The 27,893-nt window shown below is 34.0% G+C and overlaps 1 protein-coding gene across 1 annotated transcript; it reads right to left on the bottom strand.

Annotated features, from left to right (window-relative positions):
- Positions 1–768: 768 nt before the first annotated feature.
- Positions 769–3,181, bottom strand: LOC120158797 (membrane steroid-binding protein 2-like). The gene is made up of 2 exons (XM_039169550.1): positions 2,793–3,181; positions 769–800 (listed from the first exon to the last, which is right to left on the bottom strand). Exons 1-2 carry the CDS (start codon positions 3,130–3,132, stop codon positions 769–771), a joined length of 372 nt encoding a protein of 123 aa, XP_039025481.1. The 5' UTR covers positions 3,133–3,181.
- Positions 3,182–27,893: the final 24,712 nt, after the last annotated feature.

Raw genomic sequence — 27,893 nt, 5'->3', positions numbered from 1 at the left:
TCATTTGTAGCATAACTCAAGGCGAGAAGGGTTATCTGTCATCAAAATACCTTTGAGTTCGATTACACTCAGCTCAAAGGCACATCATTTGCAGCATAGCTCAAGGCGAGAATAGCTATCTGCCAACAAAAGACCTTCGAGTTCGATTACACTCAGCTCAAATGCACATAATTTATAGCATAACTCAAGGCGAGAAGGGTTATCTGTCATCAAAAGACCTTCGAGTTCGATTACACTCAGCTCAAAGGCACATCATTTGCAGCATAGCTCAAGGCGAAAAGGGCTATCTGCCAACAAAATACCTTCGAGTTCGATTACCCTCAGCTCAAAGGCATATCATTTGTAGCATAACTCAAGGCGAGAATGATTATCTGTAATCAAAGACCTTCGAGTTCGATTACATTCAACTCAGAGGCATATCAAATTTACAGCATATCTCAAGACGAGAAGGGCTATCTGTCAGCAAAAACTAACGAGTTCGATTTCATTAAGCTCTATGACACATCAACCACATGGTAGCATCGAGAAACTACTTTCTGGTTGAAGTCGAGGTCTTTAAATCGAGAAGAAGACCAAAGCCCAATTTCAGGCTCAACCTGATGCCCAATTACAGTTGTTCTCCAAAAAAAAGATAATCGGACAAAAACTAGTTATCTTTTTCATCTTTGCCCTATTCTTGTTGACACAAGAATGTGTAAAGAGGGGCAGCTGTAGACACCCGTTTTGTCCGGGTTTTTTTTTAAAAATCAGTCAAACGTTCCAGCGCCGTCAAGCCTTCTGGAAGTCGCCATCGTCATCGCCTACATCACCAACAACCAAAAATCAAGCCAAAGTCAAAAAAATACACAATATATTCCAAGCATGTTGAAAAAAAACAAGAAAAAATGTACAAATCGAGCTATATAACCCCGAAAGAAAAAATGTAATGGGAGGTTGGATTCAGATTCAAAAATAATAAAACCAAAAAATGTTCAAAGAATTTTCTGGTATTTACGTTTATTTTCTTTTTATTAGCTTTTGAAATAAAAAAATAATAACAAAAAGAAGGGAAAAAATGGTATTTTATCGTTTACCAGAGCATTGCCGGCATTCCGAGGGTCGGTTCACCGATCCAAACGGTGAGAAGAAACATCTCGAGGAGGGGAGCAGAATACTGAAATTTGGGCCCGATCCAACGGCAGACGACGGAGATCAAAGCCTGGAAAAACTGTGCGGTCTTTGGCCATTTTACGACGTTCGGAGTGCCCCCTGACGAAACGGAGCCCAGATCAGTGACCACCGCGTCGAGACGAGTCTCTCGGTAAATTTTGGTGGCCAACGACCACCGGAGACGGAACCGGGGTGCAACAATCAAGAGAGTTTGTTGTTTGCAGGTTTCAGGGTTGATTCACGTAAAACAGGGGATATATTATGTTGATGTAGAAAAAGGGTAAATCATGTATCAGATCCCTGGTTTTTAGGATATTTATACTTTGTTCGCCTAATTTAGAGTCAAATCGCATTCAAAGTCCTCCCAGTTTCAGCGTATTTTATGCTTTGTTCACTGTCAGGGTAAAATCACTTTTAAGCTCCCCGTATTTTAGTTTCTTTTGTATTCTGATTATTTACTTTGTTATTTGTTTCGAATATGCATATTGGTTTTATTAAATTTCGATTTGGTCATTATTTTTGCTATTTTATTTGTTATAATTTAGTAGTTATTTTATTATTTGTTGCATTTTGATCACTGGACCTTTAGTTTCTAATTTATTGCAATTTTGTCATTCTGTTTTATTTTATTTTAATTTAAATACTATTAGTTTCTGATTATCTAATGTTATTTTATTTTTTACATTTTAGTCACTAATTTATATTTTTATTTGAATATGTCCTAAAAATTTATGTATGTTTTATTTTGGTCACTAATGTAAATTATGTTATTTTATTTTGTTCTTTTAATTTTATAATAATTTTATTTTAATCACTAATTTTGTGTGTTTGATATTTTTTTAATTACTAAGAGATCCTTTAACATGTTATTCATTTTAGAATAAAAATTATTATTATTATTATTTTCTAATTTTTATATTTTTTATATTTTTTATTTAATCTTATAAAATATTTTTTTTGTTTAGCATTCAATATTTTATTTTACTATATAATATTTTGTTTGATTTTTCAGTAGTAATTTCAATCGATAAAATATAAGTAATTCAAATTGAATTTAAATTTCATCCCAAAGAAGAAAAGATAAATTTAGCCCTTACCGAGTACATGACCTCTGATAGGAAAGTATGGAGACTTAAGTTCAGGGTAGTCGAGTAGTGCATGTCACATCCATAGGGTGTATCATCTCTGTCTTCTTTTAATGACTTTGTAGTAATTTCCATGACTTCTATTTTTTTATCGTCTCTGTCATTGGAATTTATGAAGGTTTAGAACTAGTGTAGCGGAGTAGTGTTGACTTAGTTTAGGTTTTAACTCATTTTGACTTTATTCCTTCTCGTTGCTTGTTATCGTTGACTATTGTGTATCATTCTCGTCATGGTTTCATCTTTTTAAATTTTGTCGGATCTAACGTTTCTGTCTATATACATAGATTTTTACGTAGGGATTCATTTGCAGGGATTACTTCCTATTACAGACGCGCATATGAAGACTGCATATGAAGACTGTTAATCTATGTATTTATATATTTATTTATACATGCACTACATTTTATCTTTATTTTTAAATTTTATAACTGTCGGAAGTCTTCCACGGAAATTGTTCTCAACCTGACATTGGGGACAGCCAACTACTCTACCCCTTACCCCAATTACATTTGGAAATATGATTTTGTTGTTGTTGTTGACAAACATCATAAATCTGTCCTTTGATGGCCATGAGGAGTGGCTTCTTGGGATCCGACCCATCATATTGCTTAAGTTCCTCCTCGGATACCTCGCCCAGCTGAACCGGAGGTGGGAGCGGCTCCATCTGCTCCTCCAAAGCCCTGGAGCGTTGATGGTGATCACCGGAGGACCCGAATAGACCCGTTATTACATAGTAAATGGCCCACAACACAGCAAGAACAGTGAAGAAAGTGGCCGGAGATAGACCCGTATACGCCGTTATCGCCTCCTTCGAAGTCTCCCACAATTGCAAAGCCATGGCTTAGATATTTCTCTTTGGTTCGGCGATTTTTTGTCTCAACTCAGAGTCAGATATTGAATCTTTCGGAGTTTGGTCTTAAAATAGTTTTAAATACTCTATTCAATGGATTATCATAAGATTCTTTTATTTTTATATACTTTTAAATAAAAAATATTAAATATTAAAATAATTATTTATAAATAAATTTTTAGTATTATAATCTCATTTCAATAATATAAAAATATGTTTTCACAAATTTAGTATTATGGAATGAGTGTAAATTAAATACTGGGTTGCAAGAATCAATTTACCTTAGTAGTTAAAGGAATCGTTGTTATTTTTCGAGGTCATTAGTTTGAGCACCAGCGGCTGCAGCAGGATGATTGAGCATAAATTGTCAGATGATTAAAAATATTTAAAACATATACTACTTTGTAATCACCTTAGCTTAATGAAAAAACTATTGAGTTTAAAGGAGGAAATAAGATATTCATTAGAAAAATAAATAAGAAATTAATCTCAATACTTTATTTTTATTTATCTAACAATCTTAAATTTATATAAAATTTAAAATATATTATATTATATAAGTAGATCACAACTCTCTCTCTCTCTCACACACATATATATATATATATATATATTAGAAATTATTCTCTAGATTTTGATGTCTAAAAACTATATCTTTAAAATGTGTGTATGTTTTAAATTAATTAAAAAATTTGAATAGATATTATTTTATAATCACTTGAAACTATATATATATATATATATATATATATATATATATATATATATATATATATATATATGAAAAATATAATATTCATATTCTAAAGAGAAAAATCTTTTCACGATGATAGGATTAAAAGAATGAAGAATTTATCTTCTTTAAATTAATTAAATTACCTAATCGTCCTTAGAATGGTAGGTTATATAATGTTTTTATTCTCTTTGTTTTATGAATTTTATAATTATATATAAGTAATATTTAATCAATAGTGCAATTACATTTTGGTAATATATCGGCCTCTTACATTTTAGTAGGTGTAATAATTCGTTTTATTATATATATTTTCTAATTTTTTCCGATTAAATAATTCAATTACTGAAAAACCTAAAAAAAAATCAATCATAGAAATGAGGGTAAAATAGTCATTTGACATATAAAGTCTGGTTGGTGACGAACTGACGGTCGAATCAAAATTATCCAATGTTACTTTACGCAGGTATAAACTTTTTGAGTAAACTAATATAAGGTCATTAAACTATTGTCTCGATTCTTTTTTGACCAATAAATTAAAGCTATTGTCAATTAGGTTAATGAACTTTTAATTTGATTTTAATTAAGCCATCAAATATTAACTATTGATAGAATTATAAACGTGATATTTAAAAAAATATGTAATAAATATTTGGTCATTATTATTTATATTATCTATTAATTTATTCTAATTTTAATTAAAAACAATTTAATAAATTTAATCTTTTAGTACAATGGAAAAAAAGTTATTTGGATGTGCTTAATCATTGAGTTAAGCTCAATATTTAAATCATAATTGATAATATATAGATTAAATTGTATTTCAGTAGAATTTAAAGGGATTTGATCTTAGAACCTAGGTGTAAGATAGAGACTTAACCACTAATCGAAGTTAAAATTTTATTTTTTATTTTTTCATATATATATTTATATTAAATTTTGTTTAATGTAAAATATATATATTTTTAACTAAACACTATATTTTTATTTTTATAAGAATATATATAATTTAAATATACTTTTAGTTATTAACAATATATACATACTCTACAAATGTAATTGTTTAAATTTATGACCTCAAGATAAATTACAGTTCATTTTATCACTAAAGTCATTTGATGAATTTCTTATATACAATTATTAAAATATAAAAATAGATAGAAACAAAAAAATGTTAATATATTCAATTGTTATATTTTTTGGGATTGTTGTTGTATTTTTTTTAAAATCATTTATTTAAATTATATGTATTTTTAAAAATATATTATTTTTTAAAAACTTCAATAAACTTTTCTGCATAATATTTGTTTAGAAAGACAAAAATTTTTTTGTATTGTTTGGATTTTTAAAAAAAACTAGTTATACATTTTGCAGTATGAATAAATTATAAAAGGAAAAATACCTTATTTAAAAAAATTATAAAATCTAAGATCTGTATGGATTTTTCTATTTTTAATTTTTTTTATTATAAAAAGGAAAAAATTAACATTTTTTGAATGAGGTTAAACAATGTGCATCCGGGATGAAAAATATAGAGATTTAGTTTGACAATAGAAAAATTCTTTAAATACAAAAATGATAAAAAATACAACTTTAATAATCAAAATATCATTTAACACTTTTCTAAATAAAATTATTAAATTAATCATAAATCTAATCATATTTATAACAACAAGGGTAAGTAATAATTTGAATATTTGTATTACGTAGACTCAACTATTATCATTTTATTGTTGTCTAAAGTATAGAAAATCACAAAGGTCCCTTCCATCTATCCATATCAACACATCATACAAAAAAAAAAAAATAAAGAGAAAGATGTCAACTAAGGACTTTTACACACTCTGAAATTATTGAGAGCCACAAAAGTTTCGAAATGCAAAAATTCAATTTGCTACCATGAATAAGATTTAGAGTTTTGAACCATATGCTTTGACATCCTAGTCCCTAATCCAAGCATTTAACATTTATTTACAAGACAACTTAGTAAGCTTCATTAATTTTTACAAATATTATTATTATGTGAGGTAAACTGTCGCATTAGTCATTGGGCTTTAATTTATATATCAATTAGATCATTAACTTTAAAACATTTCAACTTTAGCATTTAATTTCCAACATTATCTTTTTTGGTTATTAAATTGTTAAGTCATTAAAGCTCAGATGGTGTGGTGGTTTGGTGTTGATGTGTTGAGAATGAAGCTAACAAAATAATTTTTTATTCTACCTCATCATCTTTTTCATGGATATTAGGGGTTTCAAACCATTTTCAACCATCATAAAAATCATTATTCTTTGACGTCTTTTGCGATCATCCTAGATAGCGATGAATTTGTCTTGTCGTCCTCCATCACTTTATCGTTTAGATTTTCCCTAATACTCTTTAGAACTCATGAAATTACACAGAAAAATCTATCATTTATAAGATCTATAGACTTTCTCTATTTGAGGGCTTTGGACGTTTGCTTGAAAATTAAAATGGTGAGAAGCATTCTTTCAAGAAGGTGAACAATATTTCTTAAAACTAAGCTTATCAAATACTATCAAAGGAGATCAAAGCTTTTGAATGTCAAATCATTAAATAGATTTTTACGATTTTGATTGTGTTCCATGAAAAATCAATCAAATGAGAACAAAGAGAGGTAAAATCTCAATATTTTGTTACTAATATTGTCGCAAATTGCAATCGATGATAGACAACGATTGGACAACAACAATGATAGGAGTTGACAATATTTTGTAGAAAAAGGAGAAAGAAATCATGTTGTTAAAGATTTAACAATCCAGTAACAAAAAAGACAATATAAAAAAATTAGTGCTAAAATTGAAGGGTTTTCAAGTTTAGTGATTTAGCACACAAACTAAATTTCAATAGCTAACAAGATAATTTACCCTTTTATTTATTTAGGTAAATAATTTATCCCTTTTATATTTCAAAATTTAATGATAAAAAATGTATCCATTAATGATAAAAAACAAATCTCTCTTTAGCATCGAAAATTTTTATGAATGTTAGGAAAAATCTATAATGCTCTCAATTAGCAACTCTAATGTCCAATCAAAAATTTCCGAGGAAGCCAGAGCGGGACAAATGGATCCTCTAGATCCAGGAGACAACCATGATTTTGTGATGGTCGTGGATGACATAGCCGAACATTTGAAACCACCAGATCCTGGAGACGCTTAGGATGCTGAGATGGCCGTAGAGCCCGTGGATACAACAATGGAAACTCTTCCCTCCTACGCTTCAATTATGGATGGTATTTCCAATGATAAGGATCAATCCAACGCTAGCCAAGTTGTGGAGGGTAAAAACCTTGATTTAACGAATGAGGATCTTATAAATTAATGGAAGCAATTATATCTAAAACGGTGATCTTGAAGCTTTTGGATCATAACATCTGTAACATCCCAATCATCGGGCCAATGACCAAAATGTAAGAACTTCTAAACTTAGTGGTTGAACTAGAATAATGTGATAATTCAATGATTTATGGAGGAATTTTGTGTTGGGTATTATAGCAAGTATGGATGGTTAACAAGGGTAAAATGGTAAATTGTAGGGAAGGATATTTAACTGCTTTTTTATTGGATAAGTTTGTTGGAAAAGAGAGAAGTGTCTAGAAATACTTCCTTGCTTTTGTTCTTCTACGTGAGCTCCCCCTTTAAAGGTAAGAATTTTGGATTTTGTAGTTTTATTTTAATCTTTGGTTTGATAATGGAAATTTTGGTATTATATGAGCTTAAGAAAAGCTTATATAATATTAAAACAACCAGATGAGTGTTTTAGAGATGAATTTATAAAATGGGTTTTGAAATAAAATTTTGATTTGGAGTAGTTTTTGAAGTTTTAATTAGATAATTGACTTGTCAAGGATTACACTTAAGAGTTAAGTGTTAGATATGTCTAAGAACATGTTCGAAAATTTGGTTTGACTTTGAGATTCAAGTGTTCAAACTGGAATTGGGATAATGCGAAGTAGAAAATGAAGACTAATTGGTGTGGAAGTATAAGAGTGAGTTTTAAGGCTTATGGAGGGTTTATATATGAGAGTTAGGAAGGTTTTTGGGTGAATTTCGAAGTAAGAATGGCAAATCTGGGCTTGGAGTATCGATATCATTAGAATAATACTGATACTTCAAGGGCAAAATCTATGAAATTGTTAAGGGTAGTATCGATACATGTTGAAGAGGTATTGTTACTGTAAGGGGTAGTATCGATACCTGAAGGATGACATCGATACCTTGAAACATTGAATTCCAGATTGGTATCGGTACCTTGAGGAGGTATCGATACCCTTGATCATCGAATGCTACTTTGGTATCGGTATCATAAGGAGGTATTGATACCCTTGTAAGGAGGTATCGATACCCTTGTAGGGTAGTACTGATACTTCTAAACATAAAAGGGAATTGTTGGGTGTCTTACTTTCCAAGTTATTTTGATTCGATATAATTGAGTTAAAGAACGATATTGATTTTAGATTGTTTTGTGTAGTGATTGTACACAATTAACTTCCCGTCAGCTTGGTATTTTGAGTATCATTTTGAAAGGATTTAGATTAGACTTTAGTGAGACAAAAGTGAGTGCAACTTATCTTTCTTATAATAGAATTGAGGAAGGCTTGCGATATGCCAACCTCCGTGTTTTCGATCGAAAACTTTATATTTATTTTATGTTATATTTCAATGTTTTATTCAATTTACATTATACAAACTATGTTTTATGATTATATGTTATGGAAATGTGAGTTTTGAACCAGTAAATGTGAACAAACTTTATGAGAAAGAAACTATGTGAATAAGAAACACTTTGAATAATGATTGAACAATATTATATGATTAATAACCCAAAGTATATGTATGAGGATTAGAGGTATAGTTGACATGCCAAGAGTCGAGGGTCTTATGTGGTCCTTTGGGAGAAATATGTGGTCCTTTGGGACAAATATGTGGCACTTCGGTGCAAAATTATGTAGCACTTCGGTGTAAATTATGAGCTGTGGTGACAACATTAATGCACAACCTTATAGTACTCAAATACGTAGAGTTCTTGTAACATCCTCAATACCGGGTTAGTGACCAAAGTGTGAATTTAAAAAAAAAATTAGTGACCAGATTGGATAAATTGAAAAGATGAAGGAATTAATTGAAATATTTTATATAGGATAGTTTAGTAAATGAAGAAAGCGTCAAAGGGCAAATGGGTCATTGAACAAGGAAATAATTAAATAATTATAGTGGGTATTCTATAAACCCACGTGAATCATAATTTGGGAAATCAAGTTTCCAGATTACTCTTCTCTATTCTTTCTTCATCTTCATCTTCTTCTCCAACGTGAAGCACCCAAGCCAAGGTAAGTTGGATTTCTTTTGGTTAATCCTTAAAATTTAAGTATGGTTTTGGTTAAGGAAAACTTAGAAAACATGATGGAGATGAAAAAGGTTATAGAAACTCAAAGATTTGTAAGTTATGAAGGATTAAAGCTAAGAAGTGGATAAGTGAAATTTTGAATAAAGATGTATGAATGGATTTAGAAGCTGAAATCAAAGTTTGTATAACATGGAAAATTGGGTATGATTCTTAACTTTAAGAATTTGGATGAAATATGGGAGATTCTAAACTGCTGTAATGATAGAAATTAGTTAAAGTTTCTATAGATGGGTTTAATAGCATAATAAGAGTTGTATACATGAAAATTTGGGTGAAGTATAGATGATTTTTCGGATGAAACCAGTTTATTATTGACAGGTGCATCGGTATACTATGAATGGGTACCGATGTACTAAGACCAATTTTTAAGGTGTATTGATACACACTGGCAAACATCGATACATGAAAATTTCGAAGCTATTTTGGGTACCGATGCACCTATAGTGCATCGATATACCACTAAAGGAAAAATGAATTTTTGGTTCATTGAATTAGCTTAAGTTATTAATACCAAGTTATAAGGTTTAGGCTTCTGAAAATCGTCTCGGAATTTATGTTTATGTAGATATCGAGCCTAAACGAGTTCCGGAACAAGTGACAAGTAAGATTGATCGAGGGAAAGGTAAAGAGATATAGGTGAGTGCATATGCATAGCATGAATATAATAATATATTCAATTCTAGACTTGTGATAAGTCTAGATTTAATATCTTGATACATGATTACATTCCATATTATGATACATGACATGAATTCATATCATATGCATTATGTGACATGAATATGCAGTAAAAGTTATATGAGCTACGTGATAAAGGTATGGAAATGATATGTCTATGTGAATTATGAAAGCCCATGTTATGTAGATGAATAGTTGGTATGCCAAGAGTAGAGGGTCTACGTGGTCCTTCGGGACATATATGTATTCTTTGGAATATGTATGAGGTCTTTTGAGACACCTACTTGATCTTTTGTATATGTATATGATTCTTAAGGAATTTCTATGTGGTCCTTATGGACAAATCTTATATGGCACTATGGTGCATTTCTACGCGATCCTTCGAGACAAATTCTACGTAGCACTTCGGTGCAAATTTATATGAGCTGTGGTGACAGTATAGTGAACAACCTCACAGTACTCATATACCTCAGGTTCTCAGTATTGTATCATGGGCTATTGAACTTATTGATATGAATTCATGATGGATAATTTAATAAGATCATGGGTAAGATACATAGTTATGTGACTTACATGGATTGAATATATGATTTCATGATATTGCATTTCATTATGACATTTTCATTCTATTTTATTGTCATTATTATTATGTCTCACTAAGTCTATGACTTAGCGTGTAAGCGTTTTACACGTAGGTACCGAAAATCAGAAAGATCCATTATAAGGTCAGCAGAACAACATATCTCCACTTAAAGATCAGATCAGAAGTAAATTATACAATATGTATTGTTATGTGATAAATAGGTTGGCATGTAAACAAAGTCTTAAAATTAAGTATGTGTGCTCTGATCAAGTTTTGGAATATTTTAAAAGTATTTATGTAAATGGTAAATGTATAGTGATGAAAGTTTAATTTTTATGAGTTTTATATAATTTGATGTGAAGTTATTGTAGCAGTACTGTAGCAGTGCATCAATACACAATTTATATTCGATGTTTTTATGCAGCAGTACACTGTAGCACTGCATCGGTACACTGTAGAACTATTCATGATATTGTTCATTACTGGTTACAATACTGTTCATACCATATATTACTGTTCATAAAAACGTTTTTGCCTTAAATATCTATAATGAAACATAATTTAATAGTATATTATCGTATTTTGTAAGAATATTGTTTTAAAAAGTCAATGTGACATCTCAGACTCGTATCCGGGTCGGGTACGGTTGGGGGTGTTACATTTAATAGTATCAGAGTTACGGTTTAGTCGATTCTCGGTATAAACCGAAGTCTAGAGTGTCTTATAATGTATACATGCCAACAAAATAGTGAATTTTTTTATCTGATATAATAGTGAGTATGTTGTTTTGCTAATAGAATGATATGGTTGTGTCTTAATAGATGTCCAGACATGATAGTTCTAGAAGTGAAGCGGGAGATGATAGGCCCGCTGAAAGCAGTAATTCACCTGCCCTAGCCAGGCAGAGTAAAGAACATACACCTTCTGGAGTGCTTGTATCTGATCAAGATGTGTTATTTAGAACGTTAGATGCAGTATTGACGCGTTTCAAACCTCTTGCTCCATTAACTCGCAGAGTAAATGTAGCAAAGGAGTTGAGAGGATTAGGAGCTCTCGAATTTAAGGGAGAAACCGAGGAAGGTCCGATTGCAACGGATCTTTAGTTAAATAATTTAAAAATCATGTTAGATGGTCTCCACTATTCTGAAGTGGAGAAGCTGGATGGAGATGTGTCTTTACTTAGAGGAAAAGGTAGAATATGGTGGATGAATGCCACCATAAGGATGTCAAGTGATCAAGTAACTTGGACTCTGTTCTTAGAAGAGTTTAAGCACAAATACATTGGAGATTAATTCATCAGGCCAATGAAGCAAGAGTTAATGAATTTGAAACAGATGAATCACTCCGTATATGAATATGAATGTGAGTTTAATAAGGTGAGTCGATTTGCAGCTGAGCTTGTTACTAAAGAGAAAGACGCTTTTGAATTGTTTTTGGAGGGCTTGCATCATAGATTGAAAGAGATGTTAATAGTACTGAACTTGTCCTCGTTCTAGGAGGTGATTAATCGTGCTAAAGCTCTTGAGAGAGCTCAAAATGAGAGATTTGGGAACTCAAGAGTTCAGGCATCTAAGAGGATTAACGCTTCTTCAAGCACATCACTACCAAAAAGAGGAAGAGATTCGAGGTTTTAACCTCAAGCTAGATCTAAATCTATTGCAACCTCTGCTAGAGGAGCAAGTCAGGTGAGAGCGAGACAGACACAATTATTAGGATCTGGTGCTGGGAGAGCCACTCAAATTCAAGCGAGACAATGTGAGCATTGTGGGAAGAATCATTTTGGGACATATCGAATGGCTTCCGGAGTCTGTTTCTGATGCGGTGATGCCATACATTTAACCCAGATTGTCCATTAATGGTGGGTGAGTCTACATCATCTGAAATAAATGTTTCTGCCTCACAACGAGGACGAGGAAGAGGTAGAGGGAGGAACCAGTCTGAATCCTATGCATAACCTGAAATTCGCTCTATTGCACGGGTATACAATTTAAAGACAAGTGAAGACCATGATGATCCTGATGTTATAGCAGGTACTTTCTAATTGTATGATAAATTAGTATTGGTGTTGATTGATTCGGGTTCCAATTATTATTATAATAGCAGTAAATTAGTAAAAGAATTGAGAATTCCATTAGAAGCTACGAGTAATGAGGTGATAGTAACTAACCCTTTAGGGTACAGTCCTCGGGTAAATAAGATCTGTAAGGGATGTCTCATAAGGATTCAGGGAATTGAATTTCCTACTAATCTGATGAAACTACCCTTTGATGAGTTTGAAGTAATTCTGGGAATAGATTGGTTGTTTCGTTATTATGGGAATACTGATTGTAGATTGAAAAAGGTAACCCTGAAGAGTTTAGAACTGATAGAAGTAAGTGTGATTAGTGAAAGGTCTAATACTTTAACAAATGTAATATCAACGATGTCCACAAAGAAGTTGATGCTACAATGATGTCAGGGTTTTCTTGCAAATGTAGTAGATACAAGAGTTAAAGAAAAAGGGTTGAATGAGATTCCAATAGTAAGAGAATTCCTTGATGTTTTCCCTGTGGAGTTGCTAGGATTACCTCCAGATATAGAGGTAGAATTTCAAATTGAACTAATACCGGGAACTACTCCTATTGCAATGACACCCTATCGTATGGCTCCGAAAGAGTTGCAAGAATTAAAGAAGCAATTGAAAGAGTTGCTAGAGAAGGGATTTATTTGACCAAGTGTGTCGTCTTGGGGAGCTCCAGTGTTATTTGTTAAGAAGAAAGATGGTTCAATGCTTCTTTGCATTGATTACCGACAACTCAATAAGGTGACAATCAAGAACAAGTATCCCCTTCCTCGAATTGATGACTTGTTCGATCAATTAAAAGGAGCTTCGCTATTTTCAAAGATTGATTTACGTTTTGGTTACCATCAATTGAAGATTCAAGAAAAAGATATTCCTAAGATAGCTTTTCGAACGAGATATGGAATTATGAATTCATCGTGATGCCATTTGGAGTAACAAATGCACCTGCTGCTTTCATGTATCTCATGAACATGATTTTTCAACCATATTTGGACCAGTTTGTTGTTGTCTTTATTGATGACATACTGGTGTACTCGAAATCACATGAAGAGCATAGCACACATCTGAGGATAGTATTGCAAAATCTCAGGGATAAAAAGTTTTACGCTAAACTGTCCAAATGTGAATTTTGGGTAAATGAAGTAATTTTCTTGGGGCATGTGATCTCTGCAGATGGGATTAGGGTGGACCCTCAAAAGATTAAAGCTATAATGGACTGAAAAGTTCCAAAGAATGTATCGATAGTTCGAAGTTTTCTTGGACTTGTTGGTTATTATCGAAGATTCGTTAAGAATTTTTCGATGATAGTGTTGCCTTTAAAAAAGATGATGAGAAATAACGTATCATTTGTCTGGACTTCGGAGTGTCAACAAAGTTTTGAAGCTTTAAATAAAATTTTGACAGAAGCTCTTGTATTGGTTCAACCTGAATCTGGTAAGAATTTTGTGGTGTATAATGATGCGTCCCATAATGGCTTGGGATGCGTACTAATACAAGAAGGCAAGGTGGTGGCCTATGCTTCGAGGTGATTAAAGCCGCATGAAAAGAATTATCCAACTCATGATTTGAAAATGGTTGTTGTAGTGTTTGCTCTCAAGATTTGGCGTCACTACCTCTATGGAGAACGTTGTTACTTGTATACAGATAATAAGAGCTTGAACTATTTGATGACTAAAAAAGAACTTAATTTGAGGCAAAGGAGATGGGTTGAGTTCTTAAAAGATTATGATGACATAATTGACTACCATCTCGGAAAGGCTAACGTGGTAGCAGATGCTTTGAGCAGGAAAACGTTTCCAGCTTTACGAGCTATGGACGCAAGATTATCTTTAATTGGAGACAGTGGTCTATGTGCAGAGTTAAAGCTTAAACCAACGTGGTTAGATCGAATTGGAGAATTACAAAGTAAAGATGAAATGTGTTTGAAAAGAATAGAGAAAGTAAAGACTAAAGAGATCAAGGATTTTGAGGTTAAATCGGATGTGAATTTGTATTATAAAGGAAGAATTGTAACCGATAATGAGGATTTGAAGAAAGATTTATTGACAGATGCTCATTGTAGTCCGTTGATGATGCATCCGAGTAGAACCAAGATGTACATGGATTTAAAGGATCGATATTGGTGGTCAAGAATGAAAAGAAGTATCACCGAATTTGTGTCTAAGTGTTTGGTATGTCAACCAGTTAAAGCTGAGCATCAAGTTCCGTTAGGATTATTGCAACTGCTTTATATTCCATTATGGAAGTGGGAAAATGTGATGATGGATTTTATTTTAGGGTTACCCTTGACTCCGAATAAAAGAGATTCAATTTGGGTAATTGTTGATCGATTGACTAAGTCATCGTATTTTCTTCCGATTAGAACAGATATCTCTATGGAAAAGTACACAGAGCTGTACATTAGAGAAATTATTAGATTGCATGGAGTGCCTGTTTCCATAGTTTCTGATCAAGACCCTCGATTTACTTCGAGATTCTGGAAATCCCTACATGGAGCGTTGGGAACTCGCCTAAACTTTAGTACGGCCTTTCACCCTCAGACTGGTGGACAATCGGAGAGGACTATTAAGATCTTGGAAGATATGTTGAGAGTATGAGTAATTGAGTTCAAAGGGTCGTGGGAGAAATATTTACCACTGGCAGAGTTCGCTTATAATAATAGATACCAGTCCAGTATTAAGATGGCACCTTATAAGGCTTTATATGGAAGAAAATGTTATACGAGATTATACTGGTATGAGCTCAAAGACCGAAGTGTTCTTGGTCCGGATTTGATTCAAGATGTGGAAGAAAAAGTTTGAGAAATTCAAAATAATATCGAAGTGGCATTCGATTGACAAAAGTCATATTCTGACCTTAAAAGAAAAGAAATTGAATTTGAAGTTGAAGATAAAATTTTCTTGAAAGTATCTCCTTGGAAGAAAGTATTACGATATGGTGGGAAAGGAAAGTTGAGTCCTAGATTTATTGGACCTTATGAAGAAGAACCACTGTAAATATTAACTCATGAAATGAAACAACTAAGGAATAACATTATTCTATTGGTCAAAGTATTGTGGAGAAATCACAAGATAGAAGAAGCAACGTGGGAACGTGAAGAGGATATGCGGCATCAGTACCCCCATTTGTTCGTGCAATGAAAATTCAAGGACACATTTTCTTAAGGGGGAGATTTGTAACATCCTCAATACCGGGTTAGTGACCAAAGTGTGATTTTAAAAAAAATTAGTGACCAGATTGGATAAATTGAAAAGATGAAGGAATTAATTGAAATATTTTATATATGATAGTTTAGTAAATGAAGAAAGAGTCAAAGGGAAAATGGGTCATTGAACAAGAAAATAATTAAATAATTATAGTGGGTATTCTATAAACCCACATGAATCATAATTTGGGAAATCAAGTTTCCAGATTACTCTTCTCTATTCTTTCTTCATCTTCTTCTTCTCCAACGTGAAGCATTCAAGCCAAGGTAAGTTGGATTTCTTCTGGTTAATCCTTAAAATTTAACTCTGGTTTTGGTTAAGGAAGACATAGAAAACATGATGGAGATGAAAAAGGTTATAGAAACTCAAAGATTTGTAAGTTATGAAGGATTAAAGCTAAGAAGTGGATAAGTGAAATTTTGAATAAAGATGTATAAATGGATTTAGAAGCTGAAATTGACTTGTCCTAGATGTGAATAAGAAGTTATAAGTGTTAAATCAAAGTTTGGATAACATGGAAAATTGGGTATGATTCTTAACTTTAAGAATTTGGATGAAATATGGGAGATTCTAAAGTGCTGTAATGATAGAAATTAGTTAAAGTTTCTATAGATGAGTTTAGTAGCATAATAAGGGTTGTATACATGAAAATTTGGGTGAAGTATAGATGATTTTTCGGGTGAAACCAGTTTATTATTGACAGGTGCATCGGTACACTATGAATGGGTACCGATGCACTAAGACCAATTTTGAAGGTGTATCGATACACACTGGCAGACATCGATACATGAAAATTTCGAAGCTATTTTGGGTACCGATGCATTGAATTAGCTTAAGTTATTAATACCAAGTTATAAGGTTTAGGCTTATGAAAATCGTCTCGGATCTTATGTTTATGTAGATATCGAGCCTAAACGAGTTCCGGAACAAGTGACAAGTAAGATTGATCGAGGGAAAGGCAAAGAGATATAGGTAAGTGCATATGCATAACATGAATATAGTAGTATATTCAGTTCTAGACTTGTGATAAGTCTATATTTAATATCTTGATACATGATTACATTCCATATTATGATACATGACATGAATTCATATCATATGCATTATGTGACATGAATATGCAGGAAAAGTTATATGAGCTAAGTGATAAAGGTATGGAAATGATATTTCTATGTGAATTATGAAAGCCCCTATTTTGTAGATAAGAACTATAGGTATAGTTGGCATGCCAAGAGTAGAGGGTCTATGCGATCCTTCGAGACAATTCTACGTGGTCTTTCGGGACATATATGTATTCTTTGGAACATGTATGAGGTCTTTTGAGACACCTACTTGATCTTTTGTATATGTATATGATTCTTAAGGAATTTCTATGTTGTCTTTATGGACAAATCTTATATGGAACTATGGTGCATTTCTATGCGGTCCTTCTGGACAAATTCTATGTGGCACTTCGGTGCAAATTTATACGAGTTGTGGTGACAACATAATGCACAACCTCATAGTACTCACATACCTCAGGTTCTTAGTATTGTATCATGGACTATTGAACTTATTGATATGAATTCATGATGGATAATTTAATAAGATCATGGGTAAGATACATGGTTATGTGACTTACATGGATTGAATATATGATTTCATGATATTGCATTTTATTATGACATTATCATTATATTTTATTGTCATTATTATTATGCATCACTAAGTCTATGACTTAGCGTGTAAGCGTTTTACACGTAGGTATCGAAAAACAGAAATATCCATTATAAGCTCAACAGAACAACATATCTTCACTTGAAGATCAGATCAGAAGTAAATTATACAATATGTATTGTTATGTGATAAATAGATTGCCATGTAAACAAAGTCTTAAAATTAAGTATGTGTGCTCTGATCAAGTTTTGGAATGTTTTAAACGTATTTATGTAAATGGTAAATGTATAGTGATGAAAGTTTAATTTTTATGAGTTTTTTATAATTTGAGCTGAAGTTATTGTAGCAGTGCATCGGTACACTATAACAGTGCATCGATACATAATTTATATTCGATGTTTTTGTGCATCGGTACACTGTAGCAGTGCATCAGTACACTGTAGCAGTGCATCGATACACTGTAGCACTGTTCATGATATTGTTCATTACTGTTTATGGTACTGTTCATTAATGTTCATACCGTATATTATTGTTCATAAAAACGTTTTTGCCTTAAAGTTTTATAATGAAACATAATTTAATAGTATATTATTGTATTTTCTTAATATAAGTCAAAATGTTATATTATTTTGTAAGAATATTGTTTTAAAAAGTTAATGTGACATCTCGGACTCGTATCCGGGTCGGGTACGAGTTGGGGGTGGTACAGTTCTCAATAGTATACCTTGGGCAATTGGATCAAAGACCTATAAAGTGAAAATATTAATAAGTATACTTTTTGATATAAGAAATAAAGAAAGTTCTTTGTAAGACATTTTGAATAAAACCAATAAGATTTTGTTTACTAAGTTAGCATTGTCTCACTAAGTCATCGACTTAGCGTGTGATTTTCTCATGCGTAGGTTTGAAGAAACTTGAAGACTGAGTTGTGGAGGATAGCATATCACCAGAAGATCAGATCAGAACAAATTAAATATAGGTTTTTGGGTTAATTTTATAAACTATTGGCATTTACTATACTTTTAATTTGAAATGCTCTGATCGATTTTGTAAACTAATACTTTTGGATATCTATGTAAATTATTAAGATTTTATGTAAAATTATTATCTTATTATAATGATTTATATTTTCTTTATTTTGATTTGGACAACAATTTTTAATTTGTTCATATTTGGAAATTTTGTATGTTTTGAAAAGTCAAATGTGACACCTCGAATTCATATCTGGGTCCGATACGGGTCAGAGGTGTTACATTTAATGGTATCAGAGCCATAATTTAAGTGGCTTTAAGTTTGAAATAAAGTCATTTTGGTTTTAAAAAGAGTACATGCCAACTTTTAATAAAGTCTTACTGATCTGATAAGGAATCAATATGTTATCCTTGCTAATATTTTTAGTAATTGATCTTAATAGATGTCGAACTTTGAAGGCTCCCGAACTGATGCGGGAGATATGATTAAGGAGAGTAATAACTCACCTGCCCCGAGCAGGTAGGGTGAGGAGCAGGCACAACTTGGAGTGTCTATTAAAGATCAGGGGACTTTCTTTTAAACGTTGGACGCGATCCTGATGCGTTTCTAACTGTCTGTCTCCTCATCCCCTAAGATGAATGTCCCTAAAAAGTTGAGAAGTTTTGGAGCGCCTGCGTTTAGGGGATAAATTAAAGAAGGTCCGATTGTCCCCGATATGTGGCTCAATGATCTGAAAGTTATGCTAGAGAATCTTCATTGTTCCGAATTGGTGAAAATGGACGGTGCAATTTTGTTATTAAGAGGTCCAACCAGAATTTGGTGGTCGAATGTGACGATGAGAGCTTCAAGAGATCAGGTGAATTGGCCATTTTTCCTGGAGGAGTTTAAGAATAAATATATAGGAGATTAGTTCATTCGACAGATAAAGCAGGAGTTTATGAATTTAAAGCAAAGGAATCACACGGTATATGAGTTTGAGTGTGAATTCAACAAGTTGAGTTGATTTGATGCCGAGTTAGTTCCTACAGAGAATGAATCTTGTGACTGGTTTGTAGAGGGTTTACGGCCCCGATTAAAAGAGTTATTGTTGGCACTTAACCTCTCTTCCTTTCAAGAGGTTGTGAACCGAGCTAAAGCTTTGGAGCGAGCTCAGAATGAAAGATTTGCGGAGCAAAGGAATAAGAGATTGGGTGCTTCGTCTGGTTCTTCACAATTAAAGAATAGTAGAGGTTTGAGTTATCGACCTCATACTAGAGAAGAATCTGCAGCATCCTCGGGTAGGGGATCAAATACGGGAAGAGCAAGATAACCTTATTTAGTGGAATCCAGAGTGGACAAGCCGAAACAATGTCAGCACTGTGGGAAGAACCATAGTGGAGTTTGTAGAAAGGTCTCTGGAGGTTGCTTTAAATGTAGAGAGGCAGGGAATTTTATTCGAGACTATCCGATGATGACGGGAGAGCCTGCCCAAACAGAGAGATCCACGGCTACACCAATGAGAGGTAGAGGTCAGGGAAGAGGAATGAATCAATCTGAACCGACTGCTCAACCTGAAGTATGCTTTACCGCTCGGGTGTACAATCTGAAGACCAGAGAAGATTGTGATGATCCGAAAATCATTGCATGTACTTTTCAGATAGCTGGTAAATTTGTTTTAGTCTTGATTGATTCGGGATCAAATTATTCCTATGTCAGTAGTAAATTGGTTAAAGAGTTGAAACTTTCGTTAGAGCCTATTCGTAACGAGATGATTGTGACAAATTTATTAGGAAATAGTGCTCGGGTGAGACAGGTCTGTAAAGGGTGTTCCATAAGGATTTAGGGAATTGAATTCCCTGCTAATCTAATATAATTACCCTTTGATGAATTTGAGGTTATTCTTAGGATGGATTGGCTTTATCATTATTATGTCAACTTGGATTGCCGACTTAAGCGAGTTTATTTAACAAGTATGAAGGGATTGGAAATTAGTGTGGTTAGCGAAAGAATCCATCCTTTAGCTAATGTGATATCGGTGATATCGGCTTGAAAGTTAATGTTGCAAGGATGTCAAGCGTACATTGCTAATGTATTCGATACATGAGTTATAGAAAGGAAGCTGGAAGATATTCTGATAGTCAAAGAATTTCCAGAAGTATTTCCGGATGATTTGCCTATGTTACCTCCATATAGGGAGGTTGAGTTTCAGATTGAGGTGATGTCTGGATCAACACCAATTTCAATGGCTCCTTATAGGATGACTCCGAAGGAGTTGAAAGAGTTAAAGGCTCAGTTGTAGGAACTTTTAGATAAAGGATTCATTAGACCTAGTGTGTCACCATGGGGTGCTCCAGTATTACTTGTAAAGAATAAAGATGGTTCAATGCGCCTATATATAGACTATTGTCAGCTTAAAAAGGTGACCATAAAAAACAAGTATCCTCTTCCAAGGATAGACGATTTATTTGATAAACTCAAGGGAGTGACAGTGTTTTTAAAGATCGATTTACATTCAAGATATCATCAGCTGAAGAATCAAGAAAAATATGTTCCAAAAACGGCGTTTAGGACTCGTTATGGTCATTATGAATTTGTAGTAATGCCATTCGGGTTAACTAACGCACCTAGAACGTTTATGGACCTGATGAATAGAGTTTTTCAACCATACTTTGATCAGTTCGTGGTCGTCTTTATTGATAACATCTTGGTGTATTCTAAGTCGAGAGAGGAGCATGACACCCATCTTCGTGTGGTTCTCCAAGCATTGCGAGACAAGAAACTCTATGCAAAGTTCTCAAAATGTGAGTTTTGGTTGTCTGAAGTGACATTTTTAGGTCATGTGGTTTCTATTGAGGGGATTTGGGTAGATTATCATAAAGTTAAAGTTGTGTTAGAATGGGAGATTCTGAAGAATATATCGGAAGTTCGAAGTTTCTTGGGTCTAGCAGGTTATTATTGGAGGTTTGTCAAAAACTTTTTGATGATATCTCTACCTTTAACCAAATTTTTAAGAAAGGATGTACATTTTGAATGGACTTTTAATTGCCATAAGAGCTTTGAAACATTAAGGAAAGTTCTAACTAAAGCTCGATGTTGGTGCAACCGGAATCAAACAAAGATTTCACTATTTTCAGCGACGCTTCCCATAATGGTTTGGGATGTGTTTTAATGAAAGATGGAAAAGAAGTTGCTTATGCTTCAAGACAAATTAAGCCTCATGAAAAGAATTATCCGACGCATGACTTGGAGTTAGGAGCTGTGGTCTTTGCATTAAAAATTTGGAGGCATTATTTGTGTGGTGAACGTTGTTACATCTTCACCGATCATAAGAGTTTGGAGTACTTGTTGACGCAAAAAGATTTAAATTTGAGGAAAAGAAGGTGGTTGGAATTGCTGAAAGATTATGATGCAATCATTGATTACTATTACAGGAAAGCCAACGTAGTAGCAGATGCTCTTAGTCGAAAGACTTTTGCCGCTCTGAGTAGTATGGACGCTCGAATGATGTTAAAGGAAAATGGTGCAGTGATGGCTGAGTTAAGGTTGAAACCATTATTGTTAGAGCAGATCAAGGAGTTGAAAAAGAAAGACGATATGTGTTTAGTTTAGTTTGATCGAGTAAAGAAATGTGGACTTAAGGACTTTGAGGTTAAGTCAAATGGGTGTTTATATTTTAAAAATCGAGTGTGTGTCCCTAATGATTGTGAGTTAAGACGAGATATTTTGTATGAAGCACATTGTAGTCCCTTAACGATGCACCCAGGAGGAAACAAGATGTTTCAAGATTTGAAAGAGCGGTTTTGGTGGCCTGGCATAAAGAAAGATATTACGGAAATTGTAGCAAAGTGCTTAAATTGCCAACAAGTAAAATCTGAGCATCAGGTGCCTTCAGGTTTATTTCAACCCATCTCAATTCCTCAGTGGAAATGGGAAAACATTACGATGGATTTTGTAACGGGCTTACCTTTATTGTCGTTTAAAAAGGATTCAATTTGGGTTATTGTGGATCGCTTGACAAAGACTGCACATTTCATTCTGGTGCGAACATATTTCTCTATGGAGAAATATGCAGAATTGTATATCAAGGAAATAGTGTGACTGCATGGTGTTCCAATCTCGATACTTCAAGGGAAAAATCTATGAAATTGTTAAGGGTAGTATCGATACACGTTGAAGAGGTATCGATACTGTAAGGGGTAGTATCGATACCTGAAGGATGGTATCGATACCTTGAAACATCGAATGCCAGATTGGTATCGGTACCTTGAGGAGGTATCGATACCCTTGATCATCGAATGCTATTTTTGTATCGGTACCATAAGGAGGTATTGATACCCTTCTAGGGAGGTATCGATACCCTTGTAGGGTAGTACCGATACTTCTAAACATAAAAAGGAATTGTAGGGTGTCTTGCATTCCAAGTTATTCTGATTCGATATAATTGAGTTAAAGAACGATATTGATTTTAGATTGTTTTGTGTAGTGATTGTACACAATTGACTTCTCGTCAGCTTGGCATTTTGAGTATCGATTTGAAAGGATTTGGATTAAACTTTAGTGAGGCAAAGGTGAGTGCAACTTCTCTTTCTTATAATAGAATTGAGGAAGGCTTGCGATAAGCCAACCTCTGTGTTTTCGATCGAAAATTTTATATTTATTTTATGTTATATTTCAATGTTTTATTCAATTTACATTATACAAACTATGTTTTATGATTATATGTTATGGAAATGTGAGCTTTGAACCAGTAAATGTGAACAAACTTTATGAGAAAGACCTTGGGCAATTGGAACAAAGACCTATAAAGTGAAAATATTAATAAGTATACTTTTTCATCTGAGAAATAAAAAAAGTTCTTTGTAAAACATTTTGAATAAAACCAATAAGATTTTTTTTACTAAGTTAGCATTGTTAGCATTGTCTCACTAAATCATCAACTTAGCGTGTGATTTTCTCACGCGTAGGTTTGAAGAGACTTGAAGACTGAGTTGTGGAGGATAGCATACCACCGGAAGATCATATCAGAACAAATTAATTGTAAGTTTTTGGGTTAATTTTATAAACTATTGGCATGTACTATACTTTAATTTGAAATGCTCTGATCGATTTTGTAAACCTATACTTTTGGATATCTATGTAAATTATTAAGATTTTATGTGAAATGATTATCTTATTATAATGATTTATATTTTCTTTATTTTGATTGGGACAACAAATTTTAATTCGTTCAATTTGGAAATTTTGTATGTTTTGAAGAGTCAAATGTGACACATCGAATTTGTATCTGGGTCGAGTACGGGTGAGGGGTGTTACAACATCGGCATCCATGCCCTCACGAATAAAACATTTGTTCTGTGGCGACCCTCAACCTTTCACGCTCATAGACCTAGAAAATGGTTATTTTCTTGCTCGTTTCCAAAACGACTTCGATTACGCGAAAGTCCTGGCCGAGGGACCTTGGATTATATAAGACCAATACCTGATGGTTCAATTGTGGACTAGGAACTTCAATACTTCTCAGGCGTATCCTACCACGGTCATGGCATGGATCCGGTTTCCAAGTTTGCCGAAATATTTATTTAATAAAAAAATTCTCACTAAGATTGGCATGCTTGTTGGTAGGGTTGCTAAACTGGACTTCAGGAAAGACACATACAATAGGAGAAGATTTACACGCGTTGCCGTCTACATCGACCTCCAACAACCTCTTATCTCACAGGTGATCGTCGATGATAAAGTCCAAACAGTGGAATACGAGAACCTCCCTCAAATTTTCTTCTCATGCGGGAGATTTGGCCACTTTAAAGAAGCTTGCACCTTCACCAACCTTTCCCAAGCTACCGGATAAAAAAGAAGAAGCTATTCCTTTGGAAACATTCTCACCTACTCCCGAAACACCTAACCCGAACCTAAAAAATAGTGAGAACCACCCTACGCCCAACTGTGATGACCAACCAGGTGTTGCACCGTACGATCCTTGGATGGTCGTTGAGAGGCGACGACATCGATCTCCCGAAAACTACAAGAAATAAAACATCGTTAAGGAAACAAATCCTTCTGGATCTCGGTTTGTCGTTATTACTTATTCTTCAAATGAAAAAGGAAAGCAACCATTTACTCATGGAGAAATTAGTGGCGTCTCTACTGTTGTGAATTATATGGATTTTGTTCCCAAAAATATTATTGATTCTCTTAATAAAAATAGAATCCCGTCCACCCAATCCCCAACTGTTCCTTTACCCATTAATCACGCCTCAAAATATGTAAAAAAAAATCTTAGCCAATGGTCCACTGTTTCCAATGGAAACTACCCTCCAAAAGTCTCGCCTAAAACTCAGCGCACAGCCCCTATGGACCCCAGCAAGCTTTCACCCAAACCCAGCAAACTTCGCCTAAATTTCATTACGCCCTTTCAACTGGCCCGAGAGATAGTTCCACGGTACCTCCCTTTAATTTTAACTCCTTGCAAGTTGTCCCCAATTCTCTCTCCAGTAACCCAATGCCTCCTATGCACGTTAATTCTTCGCCCAACATCACCAAGACCATGCATGATAGTCACGTCAAAGACCCTATGCATTTGAGCCCAAATACTGTAGATATTTCTATCAACCTTGTTCCTAACACAACCTCTTTTTGCGGCAACCCGAGTAACTCCAACATACTTTCGATCGTAAGTCTTAATGGTACTCACTTCATTTCTAATAATAACCCTATTTTTAAGACTTCCTTAGGTGACGTTGATTAAGCAATTGACTCCTCTCTAGACCCTAATTCTCACATGATAGTCATATTTAAAGAAGACCTTCGTGCCTTGTCCCTCCCACCCCACGAACAAGACTATGCTAAGATAGCTACCCCGTTTAGAAACCGTGCTGCTCCTTATGTGATCCGTAAGAAAGGCTCGAAGCCCAAAACGCTCAAGCCTCCACGTGTTTCCATTAAAGGCGTAATGGATAATGTTTTGGATTCATTACAAACTCCTCAGGCCGTTACCGACCCTGTTGATGTTATTCCTGGCTCTAGCCAATAAAGGTATCCCGTTTTTCTCCGTTGTTATGGATTTTAGCTTCTTTATTTGGAATTGTCAAGGGAGTGGTGGAATCAAGTTCCCGAAAGTTTTATCTGAATATATACGAGACCATAAACCTTACATGATTTCCCTCTTGGAACCGCGTATTAGTGGTAAAAAAAGCAGATAATGTCATTGGTAAACTTGGTTTTGGCAAATCCTTTAGAGTGGGGGCGACGAGCTTCTTTGGAACTCCACTGTCTTTGTTGAGGTAATGACTGTTCATCCCCAATTCATTCACGGTAGGGTCTCCGAAAACCTCTTCCCGATCCCTATCTCCATTACTACGGTCTACGGTAGTCCTAATAGTGCCAAACGCAAGTCCCTTTAGCAGAACTTTAACAAGTTGTCTACAAATCGAACCCCTTGAATCCTTACGGGTGATTTTAACGCTCTCCTCTCCAGCGTCGATAAGAGAGGGGGAGCTAGAAGTGGCTCAGGATGTAAATTCTTCCAGAATTTCCTGGTTAATTATTGGGCCAACATAGATTTTATTTTGAAAATTACTGTATTCTCTACAGTGAGCACCAAACTCGTCACCTTAAGATATTATTTCAGGCGACGAGTTCCTGAAGATATTATTTTTAAATTTTCCCCGTGAAGTGGATTCCACATGGGTCATTATTTTTTTATCATTAAAATGATTTGTCATCTCAACGTGACAATCCCATTTTAAAAATATTTTTTAAATTACAAAATTAAAATAAAATAAAAAGTATAAATAATTTTTTTAAGTGAAACTCATTACGTCGAAGTGATGAGTTCCTTCAAATTCAAAAAAGTAGCTGTTGGTCAATGACTATATGGGCAACAGTCATCACCAACGATCACTTGGGACTTGTCACTGGAGGTGACGAGTTCGGCTGAATAAAATTAAAAAAAATTAAAATCAAAAGAAAAATGAATTTATTTGTATTTTAAAAAGTATATAAAGTAATTAAATAATTGAAAAAAATAAATATTTACAAAGAAAATTTATTTATATTTCCTAAGTTCTTAACGATGTTGCGGAGTGGTCGAATGACAATACTGTGGGGCTTGTCGAGTACGCTGGGGTCGTAGGCATTGATCACCATCGTCATCGTCGTCATCGTATTGTCGAGGTGTATTTAACACACTCTACAATCCACCTTCGAAATGTGGTGATGGATTTATGACTTTTGAAGCCATCATTGCCGTAACTACTTCAACTTGACTTCTACTTTGTTGATCATATAGGATATGGTCTCACATACTCGCAACCGCATATTCTGTCGAAGATGCTTGAGTGTATTACGATGCATCCTATGAACCAATAAATCAATTCGGTCGAATCTCGGCTGAAGTGTGAAATGGAGGATAGAAACTGAAACTAGCATGAGATGCATAATAGTACTCTTGAACTACATATGCTGAAGCGGAGGAAGACGACAATGATGCTTTCTTCTTGGGCTTGGACTTGGCGCATGTGGCTTGATGTTGTTCCCTTTCTCCTCTCTCTTCTGGTGTCGCGAGACATGGTTTCTCATTTGCTTCGTAATTTCAGAGATATGAAGAATAGTCAAAATATAGGTCCAGCAGTGTAATGTCGAGACGCGGGGGAGCGATTGTTCACACTGATTCCACGTGTCCGACCATTTTTTGGTATGTTTCCCACGCGCATCAATTCTATGGAGTGTGTCCATATCAACCATCTGCGTAGGAATCGGTTGATGCGACACAAATTTTCGCATCACTCTATCAATAGTGTGTCACTCAACAATCGTATAATGCAATAACGGCGTCACGGTACACCATAAGTGAGACCCCTAAAAAATCCCCTTTACAATAACTGGTTGATCTCCTCGTTAACCTATAGAAGCCAAAAGAAGTGAAAATATTAAATATCAAAATTAGTATATATAAAGTTAAAAAAATCCAAAAATAAAAATAAAAAAATAAAAAAAAATCGTGTGTCATATCGCACATCAACCGGCAATGTTGATCCTCATCCGTATATCTCGTGTAGTGGTACCCTCCAACTTCATCTCGGATATTTTATTACGCCATCTAAAATTTTTAAAAATAAAAAAATATTATAAACCTTACAGCTAGATGAAACTCGATAGGGACTGTTGTAATTGACATCATAAATGGGAATCAATACCAAACCCATGACTATAGCTGTATCAGACAGCCTGCGACATCGACTTTTTGACCCGGCTTGAAAATTACATCCTTGCAAAGCTCCCGGTACAGAAAGGTCAAAATCGCTAAGCCCCAACTGGTATTACATCACACATTGAAGTCTTCCAAATATCGCAAATACTGAGTGTGCACCAAATTATCAGATTTATCTTGTAATAATACCCCTCCGATCAATTGGAGAAGATATGTTTGAGAAGCGAAAATAACCTCC

Source organism: Hibiscus syriacus, unplaced genomic scaffold, assembly GCF_006381635.1.
Source record: "Hibiscus syriacus cultivar Baekdansim isolate YM2019G1 unplaced genomic scaffold, ASM638163v2 tig00111330_pilon, whole genome shotgun sequence".
NCBI classification, from domain to species: Eukaryota; Viridiplantae; Streptophyta; class Magnoliopsida; order Malvales; family Malvaceae; genus Hibiscus; species Hibiscus syriacus.
The sequence above is the reverse complement of the archived record's forward strand: the minus strand, read 5'-3'. Positions and strand labels throughout refer to the sequence as shown.